General features: G+C 46.0%; 2 protein-coding genes across 6 annotated transcripts in view; both read left to right on the top strand.

Moving 5' to 3' along the window:
* The window catches only part of LOC115137008 (ubiquitin carboxyl-terminal hydrolase 2-like), a 43,995-nt gene extending 33,666 nt beyond the window's left edge, over positions 1 to 10,329 (top strand). For 3 of the 5 annotated variants that reach the window (XM_029672974.2, XM_029672975.2, XM_029672977.2), the window contains 10 exons: positions 3,732 to 3,782; positions 4,732 to 4,858; positions 4,991 to 5,102; positions 5,636 to 5,746; positions 5,976 to 6,040; positions 6,510 to 6,613; positions 6,737 to 6,896; positions 7,270 to 7,374; positions 7,472 to 7,592; positions 8,560 to 10,329. In XM_029672974.2, coding sequence (XP_029528834.1) covers positions 3,732 to 3,782; positions 4,732 to 4,858; positions 4,991 to 5,102; positions 5,636 to 5,746; positions 5,976 to 6,040; positions 6,510 to 6,613; positions 6,737 to 6,896; positions 7,270 to 7,374; positions 7,472 to 7,592; positions 8,560 to 8,644 — 1,041 coding nt within the window. In that variant the 3' untranslated portion in view covers positions 8,645 to 10,329. The remainder of the gene's footprint in view (positions 1 to 3,731; positions 3,783 to 4,731; positions 4,859 to 4,990; positions 5,103 to 5,635; positions 5,747 to 5,975; positions 6,041 to 6,509; positions 6,614 to 6,736; positions 6,897 to 7,269; positions 7,375 to 7,471; positions 7,593 to 8,559) is intronic. The other 2 variants (XM_029672976.2, XM_029672978.2) reach the window with 1 other exon arrangement.
* Positions 10,330 to 10,856: 527 nt separating this feature from the next.
* Positions 10,857 to 16,573, top strand: LOC115137644 (GTPase IMAP family member 8-like). Its single transcript, XM_029673968.2, has 3 exons — positions 10,857 to 11,736; positions 12,535 to 13,260; positions 13,428 to 16,573. The coding sequence occupies exons 1-3, from the start codon at positions 11,709 to 11,711 to the stop codon at positions 13,988 to 13,990; spliced, it is 1,317 nt and encodes a 438-aa protein (XP_029529828.1). The 5' UTR covers positions 10,857 to 11,708; the 3' UTR covers positions 13,991 to 16,573.
* The last annotated feature ends 1,883 nt before the right edge of the window (positions 16,574 to 18,456 follow it).

The raw sequence follows: 18,456 nt of genomic DNA, 5'->3' as shown, positions 1-18,456 counted from the left end.
TTAATCAATAAGGACCTAGGATTGATGTTGCGTTTCCTGGATGAAAAGCACTAGGGGTTCTTCTACACGGCATTGACAGCGATATAGCATTGCAGTCACTCTAGCAGTAGCGTAAACCCCGCTAAACCTCTGCGGAGGATCAGTGTTCTGGCAGGTCATTAGACTAGTTATACAATCTCAAATTAATCTCACTCCATAGCAGGCCTTTGATACAGGCCTAGGCTATGTAATATAATGTATCAGAATATATTTAGAATGGGGTTATGTATTCTTTTTTTTTATTATGCAACATCTGTAATATCGTATGGGACAATATGTCCCACCCTCTCGCTATTTGTATCCATAATTCCATGTCCATAGAGAGAAACAAATCAAGGTACAATTGTTGGTCAAGGGGGTCTATTTTCAGACTGATGTTGAAATCATCTGACATGAGCTAATGGTGTTTATGGCTCTAGCAGTGACTGGATAACTCGTTGGTCCACAGTCACCCACTGTCGTCTAATGATTGACTATTTTATTACAACCTTCAACGTTGACACTTCATTGATCGTCTTCAATAACCGGGGTTCCTCCTAGAGGGAGTGTATTGAACGTTTCAGGGAAACAAACGCAATAGAAGGAGCGGCATGACTGAAAGCGCCTGGCTACTCTATCTTTGGCTCCCAGGCTTCGCTCTCATGAGGCAAAAGCCTGTGGCAGACGCTAGTATCTGGCTATCACAATGAAGAGTGTTTTTTTTTCTCTTTCTTCTTCTCGCTTGTCCCTCAAATGTTTTATCTATGGCTCATATTAGGTCTTGTGAGGCTTTTCTATAAGCTGTTTTGGGAATGTGTTGCTATTGTTTCAGTGCATTATCTTGGTCTTGAATAGTCTTGAGAGACAAGTGGATGTAAATATCAATTGATTTAAGCTGGCCCATGTCCATCCATGACTGGTCAGTCACGCCATGTGAAGACAGTTGGTGGGTTGTTGTTGTTGTCCCCCAGCAGGGGCCAGGCACAGGGAGGTAAGAACATGCTGTTCTCCATCTCCAGCAGCCATCAACACAACACAACCCCGCTGCCAGCTAATGATTATAGTGTAATTCCATGGAGCAAGGTGGAACCGTGTCAGGCAGGCCAGGCCTACTCAACCCATTCAGGGCTCAACTTGTACCTGTTCCATCATGAGATAGTTCAGCTCAGTATCGATGTCAGTGATGGCCATGGAACCCAAAACAGCAAAACAACAGATAACATTTAAATCAAATGTCTCGGATTGATAGTGTGGTGGCAGTAATCGTGTTATGTGTAAATACATTCCGAGTGCAAGGCAATTCATTAATCAGTCTCTGTGTTACGTGAAAACCAGGCCCATGTTTGTATCTGTAGAGGCAAGGATCATACTGTAGATGAGGATCTAATGACTGTAGATGAGAGATTGGACTACTGTAGCTACAGTTTGAACCAAACACGGCCTACTACCGAATGGCCTCCATCATGGATTGGAGTAATGGATGTGCCTGGGCATGTTTTAACGCTCCACATAGCCTGGTCCTAGAAGTGTTCTGGCATGACAATAGGAGTTGGCAAGACAGCATGGGACCTGCACGGCTAGCATTCAGACAGAGACTACAATATTGGTCCTTTTGCACAGATATTCTTCATTTGTTGCTGTCACACAACGCAGTCTGGGAGCAGCACAGGGGCAGTATACAGGGATATTGAAGCCGGTAACGCTGCCTGTTCTGCAAATTTCACTGCAGGCAGCTCGGGGGGTTTGAACCGGCAACCTTTTTCCGATCACAAGGTGATTAGTGCACTGCTATGATGATTAACAGCAGTGGGCTTCTTGCATATGCCGGGGCTTGTCACACCACTGTGAAGACTAAGAGTTCTATAACTAAGTTTATCCTCAAAAGGTTAATGAATAAGACATTTTCATAATGGGGGACACGGATTCATCTGTTGCTAGTCCAAAGAAGAACACTGGTCGGTCAGTCAGTTCATCAGTAAGTCACACTAAAGCTCTTGCCAGATGTTGTGAGTGTGACCAAGTGCGTTTGTCATATTGTCCTCTATAGCTTGTTCATGTAAAAATAGCGTTCTCTGGGAGAGAGGCTGTCAGGATGACTTCTGCAGTGACAGTCACACTGCTCTGACAGCAACCAGCCAATGGGAACGCGGCAGCCAGTTCTGAAGGAAAGGTGCTATTTTGGGCTCTGATGATATTACTCAGCAATGTACGGCACATGGTGACGTCATGGGGCTCATTCTGGAAAACTCTTCTGGAGGTGAAAAGCGGTGTGAGTTTGTTGTGAGCATTATCCAGTATGATCCTTGCCTTGCAGTGACCTAATAATCTGCCCTTCCTCCTGAAGTGTAGCCTACACTCGCACACTACTTGCCACAAATGTAAAAGCATTGGATTTGTGTTGGCTACAAAAGGAATCATACCAGTCAATTCCTTTCAAATGAAGGGAAGTGAACACGAGGGGGAAAATGAGATATATTGTCTCGGACAGTAGGAACCAACCCACTACAAGGAACTGACTGTATGCCAATAACTGACAACAGGAAATGTTTTGTTCATGTGGTCGCGGACTAATAAATCACTTTATTTTACGTTGGAATTGAGAAAGAAGGATTTAGATAATCCTGAGTTAATTAAACTGTTGGATGGGTTTTTCTATCCTGTTGGGAAAGGGGCACAGATGGCGTTGGGTTTTTTATGTAATAGTAAAACGCTACAGCCCGTCCCAAGTTTGTGTTCTCATAACTGGAACACACTGTCTGGTTGAACTCCCAGACACCAGGAGCACATGGGTGTGTGTCTGTTTTTCACTGTGTGTCCTGTGGTGATTGGTCACTCCTACGCTCATGGGGAGAGACTAGGGAGGGAGGCTATATGAGACAGCCTGGAACAGAACATGCAGTTGAGGGTTGCTGGAGAGCTTCAGTTAGGGTCACTTCAGTGTTATATTGAGGTCCACTGGAAGCTGGATTGGGTTCCGTCTCCTGTGCCCCAGCAGCGCTGTGCTCTACATCAACCCATAAAAGCATAATTGTGTCAGGTTTTTGACCTGTCTGACTCTGCGTGAACTGTACTCTACCTATCCCAGTCTCCCTTCCTCCCGGTCTAAATGTGGGGCCTGTATCATTGTGATGGGGCCTTGTGTTCACTTATGTTCAAAGTACGAGGCATAAATAATTGATTGTAGCATTTCTACAGAGGCCTTAAGGCACAACACATTGCATTCCATATTAAAGAGATATGTACTTAATGTAAAGTTTTGTCCACAGTCATATTGGTGCTTTGGTCATTATTTCCATTACTACTCAATTATAAAACAACTGAACTTTATATAATTAAACTGCAGTGTCGTCAGTCATGTTCTTTTCTACAAAGCCCTTTATTCTACATTCGTAGACCGTTATCCACTTTTAAAGCCTTTTTAAAGATTTTTCAGTTGTGTCGGGAACGCTGCACATCTGAGGTGGTGCGTACGGCGTGATTCCCCCTGTATTGAAACAGGAACAGGCTAATGTTCGACAAAGAACATGTCCATCTTTACATCTTACAGCGTTTCTAGTCGCCTAACCTACAGTAGAACGGCCCCCGTTTTCCGAGCATGGCCCCCCCCATGTTTATCGCACACGTCCTTCCACCATAGGGCCATTTAGAGATCACATTCTCTCACGTGCTTTTGTCGTAAATGGTTTTCCTTGTCGTGTTCTTCTCCTCCCCAGAACTCCAAGAGCACCCAGGGCCTGGTGGGCCTACGGAACCTGGGAAATACCGTAAGTAGTGGCCTGGGTGTGCACACACACACACACACATATTTATACTATATTTAGGCCTCTATTCATGTGTGTTGTGTAATAAATGTGGAATATTGTCAGTGTACCGAAAAAGTAGTGTAATCCACATGTCCTATCCTCTGCCATCGGCTTAAGGGCTGTGTTTTGATATCACAAACACTTTCCCTTAGCTAGTCTATTTCCATTAGCTGAGATTTGCCATGCCATCTCATGGCTCTACAAACAGGAGGGGAGGGGACAGGGGAGGGGGGCATTTGCCATGCCATCTCATGGCTCTACAAACAGGAGGGGAGGGGACAGGGGAGGGGGGCATTTGCCAGGCAACAGGGAGAAGGATGGGTCCCAAAATAAACTGTCTACTTGCACAGTAACCTTATCAGAGTGTTTCTGCTGCACTCTGTACCGACTGGGGGACTTGACTGTCTCTCACCCTCTCTATCCCTGCTACCTTTCATTCACTCAGCCCGCTGTTCCTTCTTTTCCCCATGCTAGCATGTGATGTTAATTGTTCATTTAACTAGGCAAGTCAGTTAAGAACAAATTCTTTTTTACAATGACGGCCTAGTGGGTTAACTGCCTTGTTCAGGGGCAGAGTGACAGATTTTTACCTTGTCAGCTCGGGGATTCGATCTAGCAACCTTGCGGTTACTGTCCCAACGCTCTAACCACTAGGCTACCTGCCACTCCATGCATGCATGCATGTATGTAACAAACAAATATCTAAAAATAACTTCAGCAGACACGATTTCACCTCTGCACATTTGTCTCTGCGTAATTGTCAAATTATTGTGTATGCAGGAATTTAAAAATATATATATATTTCTCAACAATCTCGATATTGAAGCTGTAACTTTCTGCACCACAAACAGCATGGTAGTGTGTGTGTTTAACCCTCTTCTAAAGACTGTGTGTGTGTGTGTCTCTACAGTGCTTCATGAACTCCATCCTGCAGTGTCTCAGCAACACGCACAACCTCCGGGACTACTGTCTGCACAACTCCCACCGACGCGACCTTAACAAAAACAGCCGCACCAACACTGGGGCCCTCATGGAGGGTGAGACAGCTAGCCCTAAGTCCCCTGCTGTCAGTGAATGCTGAACATAGTATTTACTAGCCAGTCCCCCATTTTACAATGTCTACCCCTATTCTGAGGGAATCTGATCTATCTTCCTGGTTGTGCTTCTAGAATTTGCCAAGCTCCTCCAGACCATGTGGACGTCCTCGAGCAGCGAGGCGGTCGGCCCCTCAGAGTTCAAAACTCAGATCCAGAGATACGCCCCCCGATTTGTGGGATACAAGTATGTGTTGTTCCTCAACTAGCTATTCACCAAGGCTACCTGTGAAATGGCACCCTATTCCCCATGTAGTGCACTACTTTTGACCAGAGCCCTATGGCACCCTATTCCCTATATAGTGCACTACTTTTGACAACAGCAGAGCCCTATGGTGTAACATGTGTGCACTTTATACAGATGTAGGATCTTAATTTGAGCCAGTTTGCTACAGCAGGAGAATAATTCTGCCGCAACAGGTAATGTGAATTATTGTGTGGATTATAATTAACAGACATTTTTGTAGAGCTTGATACATTTTTCGTAAGGGAAAATCAAGTCAGAAATTTCAAAGTGGAAATGACAAACTTCAGAAGCGTTTTTAAAACTTCAAATGCATGAAAGTTTGACATTTCCTAAGATCCTACATCTGTAGGGAATAGGTTGCCATTTCAGAGGCACTCCGAATCCAATACCTTTTGTATCAGTAATGGTATTGTAGATGATTTTCCAATGTGTAAAAAAAAAAGTGTTTTGTCTGTCTGTGTCCATCCCTCCAGCCAACAGGACGCCCAGGAGTTCCTGCGCTTCCTGCTGGACGGGCTGCACAACGAGGTAAACCGGGTCACGGTGCGGCCGCGGGGCAGCTCGGAGGACTTTGACCACCTGCCGTGAGTGTCTCCTGCTCTTTCTCTCTCCGTGAACGACCGTGGGACTACGGTCAAGAGAATGTTAACTGGGAGAGTAGGACAAAGCCAGGGCTGCAGCATGTCCCATATTATTAGTACGCTCAGTGGGTGTGGAGGCGTGACGCCTCGTGGGTTTACACCAGGGGAGGGCGTGGGAGCAGTGAGCATGAATACTGACACACCCTCTCCTGTCCGGTCGTCCCTCCCACAGTGACCGAGAGAAAGGGGATAGAATGTGGAGCAAGTACCTGGAGAGAGAGGACAGCAAAGTAGTGGGTAAGGGCACGCATTAACACCCACAGGGGTTGAGTAACGCTTCTGTGCTGTTAATAAATTGTGTTTCCTGGTCATGTGTAGTCTGTTGATGTAGTGCGTGTGTGCGCAGGTTGGCATTTATTGTCATGAATCTTTCCCTGGGGGCAGCTCTGCAGAGTAGTCACTAGCTGGCACTGCCACAAAGTCAAATGAATCTGTTTTTTGAACCTTAATCTTAACCACATCACTAACCTTGATGCCTAACCTTAAATGAAGACCAAAAAGCTACTTTTTGTTATCATACATTTTTATGATATAACTAGGCAATTTTGACTTTGCAGCTGGCCCATCTAGTGGAAATTGCTCAGTTTTGCCTCCAGGGCAAGATTCATGGCAAGCAACATCAATCTGCCGTGCATGCATGTGTGTCTGTCTGTGTCTGAGTGTGTGAGGGGGTAGTAATGGTCCCTTTTTGCCCTGCCCTCCACAGACCTGTTTGTGGGTCAGCTGAAGAGCTCGTTGACATGCACCACATGTGGCTACTGCTCCACTGTCTTTGACCCCTTCTGGGATCTCTCGCTACCCATCGCCAAGGTCAGTGTCGACAATGCACACCAGTTTCTTCCCCACAGTGTTGCACATTCACCGTTCACCAGACCCACATGCAGTCCCAGCGTTTTTATGTCACCTAAATGTGACCTGTGTCTATGTGTCAAGAAGGGCTACGGAGAAGTGAGTCTGATGGACTGCGTGAGTCTCTTCACCAAAGAGGATGTGCTCGACGGAGATGAAAAACCAACGTGCTACAGGTGTAAAGCCAGAAGACGATGCACAAAGAAGTTCACTGTACAGAAATTCCCCAAGATCTTAGTGCTTCGTATCCTTTCTCAAGCCGCTCATATTTGTGGGCTCCGTTGGTCTGATAGTACTCTATCCCATTAGATGTTATATAGGAGAGAGGAGTTGGCTGACGCCTGGTCCCAGATCTGTATATAATGTGCTTATGCCAACACGTCATGCATGAGACAATTGTAGTCCGAGGAGTTGGTTATGGTTCAACTAAAACACACAGACCTGGGACCAGCCTAGAAGTGCTCTCTGTTACTATAGAGGCTTGCCTATGTGTTAATGTATGTCTGTCAACCTTCATGTGAAACCCACCCAAGGTTCCATATGAAGCCCCCGTCTCTGTGTATTTACAGACACTTCCTCCCTGCACTGTTTTGTCCTTTACCCACCTATGTGTCCAGATCTGAAACGCTTCTCTGAAGCGCGGAGAACCAGCAAACTGTCCACATTTGTCAACTTCCCCATGGAGAAACTGGACCTCAGGGAGTTTGCCTCGGAAAACAGCAGTGAGTACCATCGTCTGTCGGGTAGAATCGTCCGTCGAGGTACCACAGTGGCGTTCTACTGATTCCTCTCTGTCCCCTGTCCCTTTCCCCCTCACAGTAAATGCAGTTTATAACCTGTATGCAGTGTCCAATCACTCAGGCACGACCATGGGTGGCCACTACACAGCGTACTGTCGCAACCCCACCTCGGGAGAATGGTACACGTTCAATGACTCCAGGTATGTCTTTCCCTCTCCCTTTATGACACTACACTACCCACAAGGCTCTGCTAGCAAACCATACTGCTCAGAACTGAGCTCATTTGCGTTGAATCGACTGGAAATCTTAGAACACTGGAAATTCTCCTGTTTAGAACATTCGAGCACTCTTCCACCTCACTGCATACGTCTGAAATGGCACCCTGTTCCCTTTATAGTGCACTACTTTTATCACTAGTCTGGTCAACAGTAGTGCACCACTTTATACAGTAGGAAATAGGATGCTGTTTAGAATGGACCACCACAGTGTAGGACCTCTGTGTAACAAATGATCTGCTGGGCCTCATGTTGAGTGCTAGAGCAGAGACTGTCAGGGAGAGGACATGAAGAGCCTGTGTCCGTCCGTCTGTCGGTCTGTCCTGCTTGCTGGCTACATACCATTCACCCAGAGCTACTTGCTTTCTTAATAACAGTACCTCCCCTAAATTCTGTCAAGTGTGCAGTAGCCTACCTCCTCCCTCTCTCCGCCTCCCCCTCTCTTCTCCTCGCTCTCTCACCTCTCTCCCACTCATTGCCTCGTGAGAGCCTATCTGCTTCTCTCTCTCTCTCCCAGCAGCTACCTGTGTCTTCTTTCCCTGCTCCTCCGCTCTCATTCATTATGCAGTTCTCTCTCTCCTGTTTTTTCTCTCCCTTTCCTCCTTTAACCTTCTCTATGCTTAATGCACAGTATGATAGTACCCACGCAAGGTTACTCTAAAAACTCTCTGCCCATAAAACGAGTACCTTTTGTTAGAAAACAACCGTCTGAATACACCATCCATTTTCATGGTTTTGTGACATAATAGTGGAAGGGAGCCTCAATATGGCTGTTCCCAGTTCAACATAATTGCATTTCTCCAATGATATTGTCAATTCGTTGCACTGTTAGGACTGTCAACAACATTACAGCTCATTCACATGCATCCCCTCTTCCTCTCTCCCCTCACAGAGTATCGCCAATGTCCTCCAGCCAAGTGCGCAGCAGTGACGCCTACGTGCTGTTCTACGAGCTGGCCTCCTCCTCGCGGATGTGAGGGCCTCCCGGAGGAGGAGGTGGAGGGCACTGCGGGAGGGAGGAGGAGGAGGTGGAGGGCACTGCGGGCGGTGGGCGGGAGGAGGAGGAGGTGGAGGGCACTGCGGGCGGGAGGAGGAGGAGGAGGGCAAAGCCAGGCCCTTTAGGACTAATCACATCCACAAGAGGCTACTACTCCCCCCTCCCCAACTCCATCCACAACAGAGAGAGGTTACTACTCCCCCTCCCCAACTCCATCCACAACAGAGAGAGGTTACTACTCCCCCACCCCAACTCCATCCACAACAGAGAGAGGCTACTACTCCCTCCTCCCCAACTCCATCCACAACAGAGAGAGGCTACTACTCCCCTCCCCAACTCCATCCACAACAGAGAGAGGTTACTACTCCCCTCCCCAACTCCATCCACAACAGAGAGAGGCTACTACTCCCCCTCCCCAACTCCATCCACAACAGAGAGAGGCTACTACTCCCCTCCCCAACTCCATCCACAACAGAGAGAGGCTACTACTCCCCCTCCCCAACTCCATCCACAACAGAAAGAGGCTACTACTCCCCCCTCCCCAACTCCATCCACAACAGAGAGAGGCTACTTCTACTGCTGGACGTCCACCCTCAGACTATGGAAACACTACAGGAATCTGTCATCTTTGCAGTTGCCGTTCAACCCAGCCCTCCTCACTCTCTTTTCTCTCTGCTCTTGGAGAGCAGGGTGGTCGGAGGAGTCGGCCTGTGCTTGTGTGGTGCGTGTGTGTGTGTCTCAGAGAGTATGTGTGTTAGGTTAAGATAGGGGAGCATCACCAGGCAATAAAAACCAATCGTCTCCGAAGTCCCTCTCAATGCACTGCAACAAACCAAACTCTCGCCCCGACCGCACCTTCTTCTCTTCTTGTTCGAGATCGCCTCAATATTAAAAGACATTGTTTAAATTTTTGTTTTTGGATTTTCTTGTTGATTTTTGTATTGGTATTACCACCATCATCACGGGGGAAGATTAACTGAACTGTGTTACTGCGGCAGCGCCCCCTGCTGACAGGTTGGAGTAGAACAATATGGAGCCGTCAGAAAGTCTTCTTACCACACCGCTCACACAAACCTGAGTGCCCCCTCCTGCCGACACACTGCAATGTCTCATCCCAGTTTCTCTGTTCAGCTGTGTACAGTACTACTCTGTCCTCTCACTGCTGCTCTCTCTCTGTCTCTCTCCTTGTCCTGCATCTTCCTCTCTGAAGGTGGGGGGCAGGTTGTCCTCTTGAGAGTGCTACGTGTTCAGAGGATGCCCTGTACCTTGTGTTATTTTCTTCAGTGTGGCTGCGACTGATGTTTTAAAGTGCTGTGAATGAAAGGACGATCCCGTAGGAAGTCACACTATTGATCCCAATCTTGTCCGTATGGATTTGTTCATCCTCAATTGTCATGCCACTGAACAACACGGGAAGAATGTTTTCACACAACAACAAAAAAACATATCTGTATATTTTTATATTCTGATGCAATATAGAGAATGTACTATTACAGTGGTGCTGAAAAGACCCGTTAGTGTTTTCAGTTCATTTAACAGGTGAATGAGAAAGACTCTTAATTATGCTTACAGGTGACTTACATGTGATACGAGTCGTACTTTTTTAACAGTGGCAGTCAAAACACATGAATTTATTATATATATATATATATATATATATAAATTAATTTTAAAAAAAACTGTGGCTTTTAGTTTCGTATTTTGTGTTGTGTTTATGTTCAGTCAGTTATGGGTTTTATATTTTTTCATTACAGACACGAGTCTAACATTGTGCTGCCAAGGCACATAGCCCTTACATAGCCTGGATGCTTGTGTACATATTTTAAAAATATTCACGTTATAAAACAACTTGCTTTTTATTTGGGCGGCTAGTTGAGCAAACAGATCTTCACATATATATTTGATTACCATCATCTACATCATATAGGCACCCCGTGTTGTGGCTTTAAATGGTCGAAGACCGTGGTTGCAATGGTTTATGGGTTAGAGCATAGTGCCAACAACACCAGGTCTATGGTTTAAATTCCTGCTTGGTTAACATACTGAATGTGTATCACTTTCAATTTTGACCGTGCTGTAATCTCATTCACCAAACACTTCCTCCCATTGCTTGTAAACAAAGATACCGCTTAACTTCCCCTTTCAGCTGCTATACACAATTAGCCCGGGGACGAGGTTAACAGTTCTGTTGCTCTGGATAAAAGGGTCTGCTAAATGATCGCGTTAGTAACAAACCACCAAGCTCATCCAATGCTGTATGTCCACTTGATTGGCAAGTATTCTAAAATGATTTCCCTGTATTGAGACTCCCACCCCCCCAGCCATTCAACACTTTGTTTATGGGAATCCCAGACTTGCCTCCTGGACTGAGGTGTTGTTCCCTTAGCTGAGACCTATTTCTGTAGCCTATGGATGTCACTGTCCTGCCGAGGGCTGATGCCGTGTAAGTACAACACCCAGGAATAGTACTGCTCACTTTGCCCCCTGGTTACAATGGATGACATCACTCAACAGAGAATACTGGGAGGAGTCATTCTTAAAGACATAATGGCAAGTACATTTTCACCTCTTGTTTGCTTTGAGTCTACAGTATATCAGTAAACATACTGAGTACACCCCGGCAGCCCCCCGCCCAGAACAGCCTCAATTCATCATTCGACATAAATAAGGGATCATGGCTTTCACCTGGATTCACCTGGTCAGTCTATGTCACGGAAAGAGCAGGTGTTTGAATCAACACACGTATGACACGCCTGGTTGGTTGCATATTAACTAGAACGACTTCTGAAGAACTGTAAAGTGTAATTTGGAACTGTTATGAATGCCTTGGGCATGACTAGTCTACGATACCACTTATCATAGAGAGGGTTTGTTATACTAATCAATGGGTACTTTTGAAGCAAATGGGAGGTACCTTCTTCACAATGTAGCAGGCTAGGGAAGAGAAGAGATGTGTTATCGCCGGAACGTAAGTCACAGGAGCATGGACTTGGCTGTCGCAATCTACTGCACTTCTCAATCATAACAAAGAGTGGCACCTTCAAATGGCAGCTCACAGTTCAACCCCTCTTGGTAAGTCTTTGGACTGTTATTCTGTTCTGGTATCATTAATAGTGCCACACATGCATTAGCTATAATTATAAACTGGGTGGTTCAAGCCCTGAATGCTGATTGGATGACAGCCGTGGTATATCAGACCGTATACCAAGGGGATGACAAAACGTTTATTTTTACTGCTCTAATTACGTTGGTAACCAGTTTCTAATAGCAATAAGGCACCTCGGGGGTTTGTGATATTTGGCCAATAAACCACGGCTAAGGCCTGTGTCCAAGAACAGCCTTTAGCTGTGGTATATTGGCCATATATGTAAAGGTTTTCCTCCTCTTCTGAGGAGGAGTAGGAAGGATCGGACCAATATGCAGCATGGTAAGTGTTCGTCATTTTATTACACTGAACTGAACACCACAATTCAAAGTAAACAAAAAGAACAACCGAAACAGTTCTATCTGGTAACTAATACAGAGACCGAATACAACTACCCACAACCCATAGTGGGAAAACAGGCTGCCTAAGTATGGTTCTCAATCAGAGACAACGATTGACAGTTGCCTCTGATTGGGAACCATACCAGGCCAAAACCAGAAATACAAAACATAGAATACAAACATAGAATGCCCATCCCAACTCACGTCCTGACCAAACTAAAACAGAGACATAAAAAAGGAACTAAGGTCAGGACCTAACAATATACCACACCTCCTCGGGCCTTATTTCTTAATAAGATCATGTGTTGTTACTCAATGAAATGAAAGCATTGAATAGATATAAAATACGTTTGAGGTGTGTTTAACTCTTTAACTCCATATTAGGTCAAGACCCATTTCTTTCAAAGCGGATCCTGCTTTTACTTGGAGAGAGACTGAGTGGAAAGAGCTCAGTGGGGAACACCATCTTGGGAAAGAGGGAATTTGACACAGGGATAATGACAACTCACAGCTCCAAGAGGAAGGGCACTGTTGCAGGAAGACAGGTGACTGTGGTGGACACTCCTGGATGGTACGTCGGGAGAAGCACCCCTGGCAGTGTGGCACAGGAGCTGGGGCGAGCCCTGTCCCTCTGTTCCCTGGGGCCCCATGCCATCCTCCTGGTGGTCTCTGCCATAGGGGACTTCAGTCAGGGAGAATGGAGGGCCATGGAGGAGCACCTGAGGCAGATCCAGGCCCCTATCTGGCAGCGAGCTATAGTGCTCCTCACCCACGGAGCTGAGATACCAAGAGGAACCTCTGCTGAGGAACACATCCGAGGGAAGGGCAAGAGTCTCCTGTGGCTTGTGGAGAGGTGTGGGAACAAGTTCCATGTTCTGGACAGCCACGCCAGGGACAAACAGGTTCAGGTCCAATTGCTGTTGGAGAAGATTGATAGGATGGTTGAGATAAATAGGCGTCCAAGGGAAATACAGGAGAGGTTGTACACCCAGGTGAGAGAGAGCTTGAGGATGGGAGGAGGGAAACAGCAGGGAGAGGACATAGAAATGCTTGTCATGCAGGACATGAGGACAAGGCAGAACCAGCGGGTCACAGCAGTGGTACCCATAGGTAAGTGCTCTGCTCTCACAAGGCTCAATGATGAGCTGGGGTGTAAACTTGCATGTTTGTGGCAAAGGTTAAAGAATACCATTGCAAATAGAGAACATTGGGCTACTTAGTAGCATTGTATAACTGCACAGGCTGTATTCAGATGTTTTTGTTTATTTTTCTGACAGAGACATCTAAATGTAGGCCAGCTGCGTTTGGCCTTGTGCTGCTGGGAAGAAGATGTTCTGGGAAGAGTTCAGCAGGAAATACCATTCTTGGCAGAAGAGAGTTTGGTAGTGGCAAAAGAACAGTCCATTGTGTGGTGGGACAGGGAGAGGTGGGAGGGAGGACAGTCGCGGTGGTGGACACTCCCGGTTGGAGTCTCTACGGTCTGTCCAACCCGAAGCAGGTCAGACTGGAGATGAGAGGCAGTGCATCCCTGTGCCCCTATGGGGTAGTGTGTACATTCCTCTTGGCCATACCTGTTGACTCCTTCACAGAGAAAGATAGGTGTGCTGTGGAGAAATACCTGAGTGTTTTGGGTGAGGGGGTATGGAGAAGCACCATGGTGCTTTTCACCTATGGTGATGAGTTAAGAGGCAGAACCATTGAGGAGCACATTGAGAAGACTGGAGAGCCTCTCCGTGGGCTGCTGGCGAAGTGTTCTCACAGGTACCATGTCTTAGATAACAATATTAAGGGCGATCTAACCCAGGTTGTCGAGCTGTTGCAGATGGTGGAGCAGTTGTAGACACTGGATCATTCACCTCTGCGGATAACACCCTGTTATATAAAATGTTTGAAATTATACATTGATGTCTTATCTAAAACAAAATGTCTATGTTCCTCTGTATCCAGTCAAATCATTTAAAGGTCAACTGCAGCCAAAAATGGGGTTTAATATATATTTCCACACCATGAGGTTGGAATAATACTGTGAAATAGTGAAAATTAGGATAATGTCCTTTCAGTGTAAGAGTTTGATAAAACCACCTGAAACTTCTGTGGTGGGATATAGTTTTGGTCTTTCCATGGTGACATCACCATGCTGTAATTTGACATTCCTTGATTAGACTATATTTGAATGAAAACATAGATTATATTAATTAAGTCATGATTGACTTGATTAAGTTACCAATGTTAGATGTAGACAGTTCAGGAATACTTACTTTTTCCCTTTTGATAAGAAATGATCATACTGTACTAAGTCTGTATTAAGTTTTTATTCATGTATTAAATACATTGGAAATGAAAAGTAAGTCAACCAACACAAGCTTTACATTAATAAAAATGTGTCGAGTAAATTGCCACAGTAGATTCTCTCTTGTAAACGAGGAAATACCTACTATCAATATCAACGGAATTGGTAATTCTCAAATAGTTAAAGCTATGCTTAGTCTGCTCAAACATTAGGTTTATTTACACTGGTAATACCCACCAGACGGATAAATAGTCTTGAACATTTTTGACAGCAAACAGTGCAGTCAACATTGTTTTTCCTGTATTTTCTATCACATTGTACAGCCGATGAAACTAACACTGTAAAATTGTGAGAAAATGTGATCACTGTTATTTCCAGCCGCGTCCTCAGAGCATGCGCAGACCAGCTGGCTGGTGTGTTTACGGACATATTCAATCAATCCCTATCCCAGTCTGCTGTTCCCACATGCTTCAAGAGGGCCACCATTGTTCCTGTTCCCAAGAAAGCTAAGGTAACTGAGCTAAACGACTACCGCCCCGTAGCACTCACTTCCGCCATCATGAAGTGCTTTGAGAGACTAGTCAAGGACCATATCACCTCCACCCTACCTGACACCCTAGACCCACTCCAATTTGCTTACCGCCCAAATAGATCCACAGACGACGCAATCGCAACCACACTGCACACTGCCCTAACCCATCTGGACAAGAGGAATACCTATGTGAGAATGCTGTTCATCGACTACAGCTCAGCATTTAACACCATAGTACCCTCCAAACTCGTCATCCCTGGGTCTCGACCCCGCCCTGTGCAACTGGGTACTGGACTTCCTGACGGTCCATCCCCAGGTAGTGAGGGTAGGTAACAACATCTCCACCCCGCTGATCCTCAACAATGGGGCCCCACAAGGGTGTGTTCTGAGCCCTCTCCTGTACTCCCTGTTCACCCACGACTGCATGGCCATGCACGCCTCCAACTCAATCATCAAGTTTGCAGACGACACTACAGTGGTAGGCTTGATTACCAACAACGACGAGACGGCCTACAGGGAGGAGGTGAGGGCCCTCGGAGTGTGGTGTCAGGAAAATAACCACACTCAACGTCAACAAAACAAAAGAGATGATTGTGGACTTCAGGAAACAGCAGAGGGAGTACCCCCCTATCCACATCGACGGGACAGTAGTGGAGAGGGTAGTAAGTTTTAAGTTCCTCGGCGTACACATCACGGACAAACTGAATTGGTCCACCCACACAGACAGCGTGGTGAAGAAGGCAACAGCAGCGCGATTTCAACCTCAGGAGGCTGAAGAAATGTGGCTTGTCACCAAAAGCACTCACAAACTTCTACAGATGCACAATCGAGAGCATCCTGTCGGGCTGTATCACCGCCTGTTACGGCAACTGCTCCACCCACAACCGTAAGGCTCTCCAGAGGGTAGTGAGGTCTGCACAACGCATCACTGGGGTCAAACTACCTGCCCTCCAGGACACCTACACCACCCGATGTCACAGGAAGGCCATAAAGATCATCAAGGACAACAACCACCCGCGCCACTGCCTGTTCACCCCGCTATCATCCAGAAGGCGGGGTCAGTACAGGTGCATCAAAGCAGGGAACAAGAGACTGAAAAACAGCTTATATCTCAAGGCCATCAGACTGTTAAACAGCCACCACTAACATTGAGTGGCTGCTGCCAACATACTGACTCAACTCCAGCTCACTTTAATCATAGAAACTGATGGAAATTGATGTAAAAAATGTATCACTAGCCACTTTAAAATGCCACTTAATATAATGTTTACATACCCTACATTACTCATCTCATATGTATATACTGTACTCGATACCATCTACTGCATCGTGCCTATTCCGTTCTGTACCATCACTCATTCATATATCTTTATGTACATATTCTTTATCCCTTTACACTTGTGTGCATAAGGTAGTAGTTGTGGAATTGTTAGGTTAGATTACTCGTTGGTTATTACTGCATTGTCGGAACTAGAAGCACAAGCATTTCGCTACACTTGCATTAACATCTGCTAACCATGTGTATGTGACAAATAAAATTGGATTTGATTTGATTTCTGATCATTGCTGGTTGAAAATACAATCTACACATGATTTTCTAATTAGCAGGTTTGCATGGGCGGGAGTTTCGGGTTCCCATAGTGACATCACCATGTGTTAAATGGGTTAATAGCGTACCACAGTATGAGACATAATACTAACTAATAAGTAAAATTCTAGTACTACCCAGTACTGAAGGAAGTCCCGCCTTCGCGAGAATCCCATGTGGCTTTGGCCTTAGGGATAAGTGACCCTAGTGGTGAATGTACCCTAAACTTTGAACTCCTGTTTACACTTATGATAATCCAGCCAATCTCAATTGATTGGATGTAATCGTCTCATTCAATTTCATAAATTAAATTGTCGAACATACCTTTTCAGGTTCTTCCAAGTAAATGAGACATTTTAAACTTTTCCATATTAATCTAGATGAAGCAACACTTTCAGGTTAATTAAAGTTTACACAATGACTAAGTTGGATGACAGGTCAGTAGAACTCATTGAAGTCGCTGACCAAATGAATGATGAGAGAGCTCAGGTGAGGCAGATGGAAATATTGATTTCTAAGCAAGCGGAGGAAATCTCATCACTGAATCTCTCATACTCACGACCTCTATCTGCAAACCATGACAGATAAGTATGAGACCGACAGTAGCAAGTACGACACTCACGTGTCCAAAATCAGTAGTCTAGGGGCCTCCCGGGTGGTGCAGTGGTTAAGGGCGCCATCAGACTCTGGGTTCGCGCCAAGCCTCTGTCGTAACCGGCCGCGACCGGGAGGTCCATGGGGCGACACACAATTGGCCTAGCGTCGTCCGGGTTAGGGAGGGCTTGGTCGGTAGGGATGTCCTTGTCTCATCGCGCACCAGCGACTCCTGTGGCGGGCCGGGCGCAATGCGGCTAACCAAGGTTGCCAGGTGCACGGTGTTTCCTCCGACACATTGGTGCGGCTGGCTTCCGGGTTGGATGCGCGCTGTGTTAAGAAGCAGTGCGGCTAGGTTGGGTTGTGTATCGGAGGACGCATGACTTTCAACCTTCGTCTCTCCCGAGCCCGTACGGGAGTTGTAGCGATGAGACAAGATAGTAGCTACTACAGCAATTGGACACCAAGAAATTAGGGAGAAAAAGGGGGTAAAAATTAAATAAAAAATATTTAAAAATCTGTAGTCTAAGTGCTCAAGTGGACTCTGCAATGGAGCAGAATAGCACCCGTAGGTATAATCTGGTGTAATTCGAGAACGCTCACATGCTACAGCGTGACGACCCAACCAAGCAACCGGAGCCCGGCACTCAAAGGAGTGAAGACGATAGAAGGTTTCAGACTTTGCCTCCCTCATGTGTCCCTCAGTCTTCTCCTCTTGGCCATTTGGCACTGAGCAATATGCTCATCTTTGCAAACAAAGCCCAAGCTTGGCTTCTCCTCTTGGTCTCTTGGCCTTCGGCCCAGTTTCCGCTTGGCGCGGAAACGCCTTGACAAACTCGTCAAAAATTTCCCCACCTTTGACCTCATTCCAGGACAGCCAAACGATACGTTTGAGACGTTCCTAGTTGACATAGAGGACGTATTGGATGGCTATCCGAACACTACAGGTTCTATAAGGGTTTACCTGTTGAAGCAAATGTCGAATAGACACGTGACGAGATTCATTCGTCTCTACAACAACAACAAATGCTAAACGACTATGCTAAACTTTCCACAGCTTTGAAATTAGAATTCAGTGGTTCTGCAACTCACAAACACGATATCTCAGTGACTAACACTGTCAAACAAGCTCAGAATGAACACCCCCAAGCTTACTATCAAAGGCTTCATTCAGCTTACTTTGGCCTACTCACTGAAACAGGAATGGAAGAGCTGTTACCATTCAAACAAATGTTTCTGTCGAACATGTATCCCACCTTCATTACCTACTTGGGCCCTACAGCCCACGTTGGCTTGCCTATC

The sequence above is a fragment of the Oncorhynchus nerka genome, linkage group LG11 (genome assembly GCF_034236695.1).
Source record: "Oncorhynchus nerka isolate Pitt River linkage group LG11, Oner_Uvic_2.0, whole genome shotgun sequence".
NCBI classification, from domain to species: Eukaryota; Metazoa; Chordata; class Actinopteri; order Salmoniformes; family Salmonidae; genus Oncorhynchus; species Oncorhynchus nerka.
This window is presented reverse-complemented; position numbering and strand designations above follow the sequence as displayed.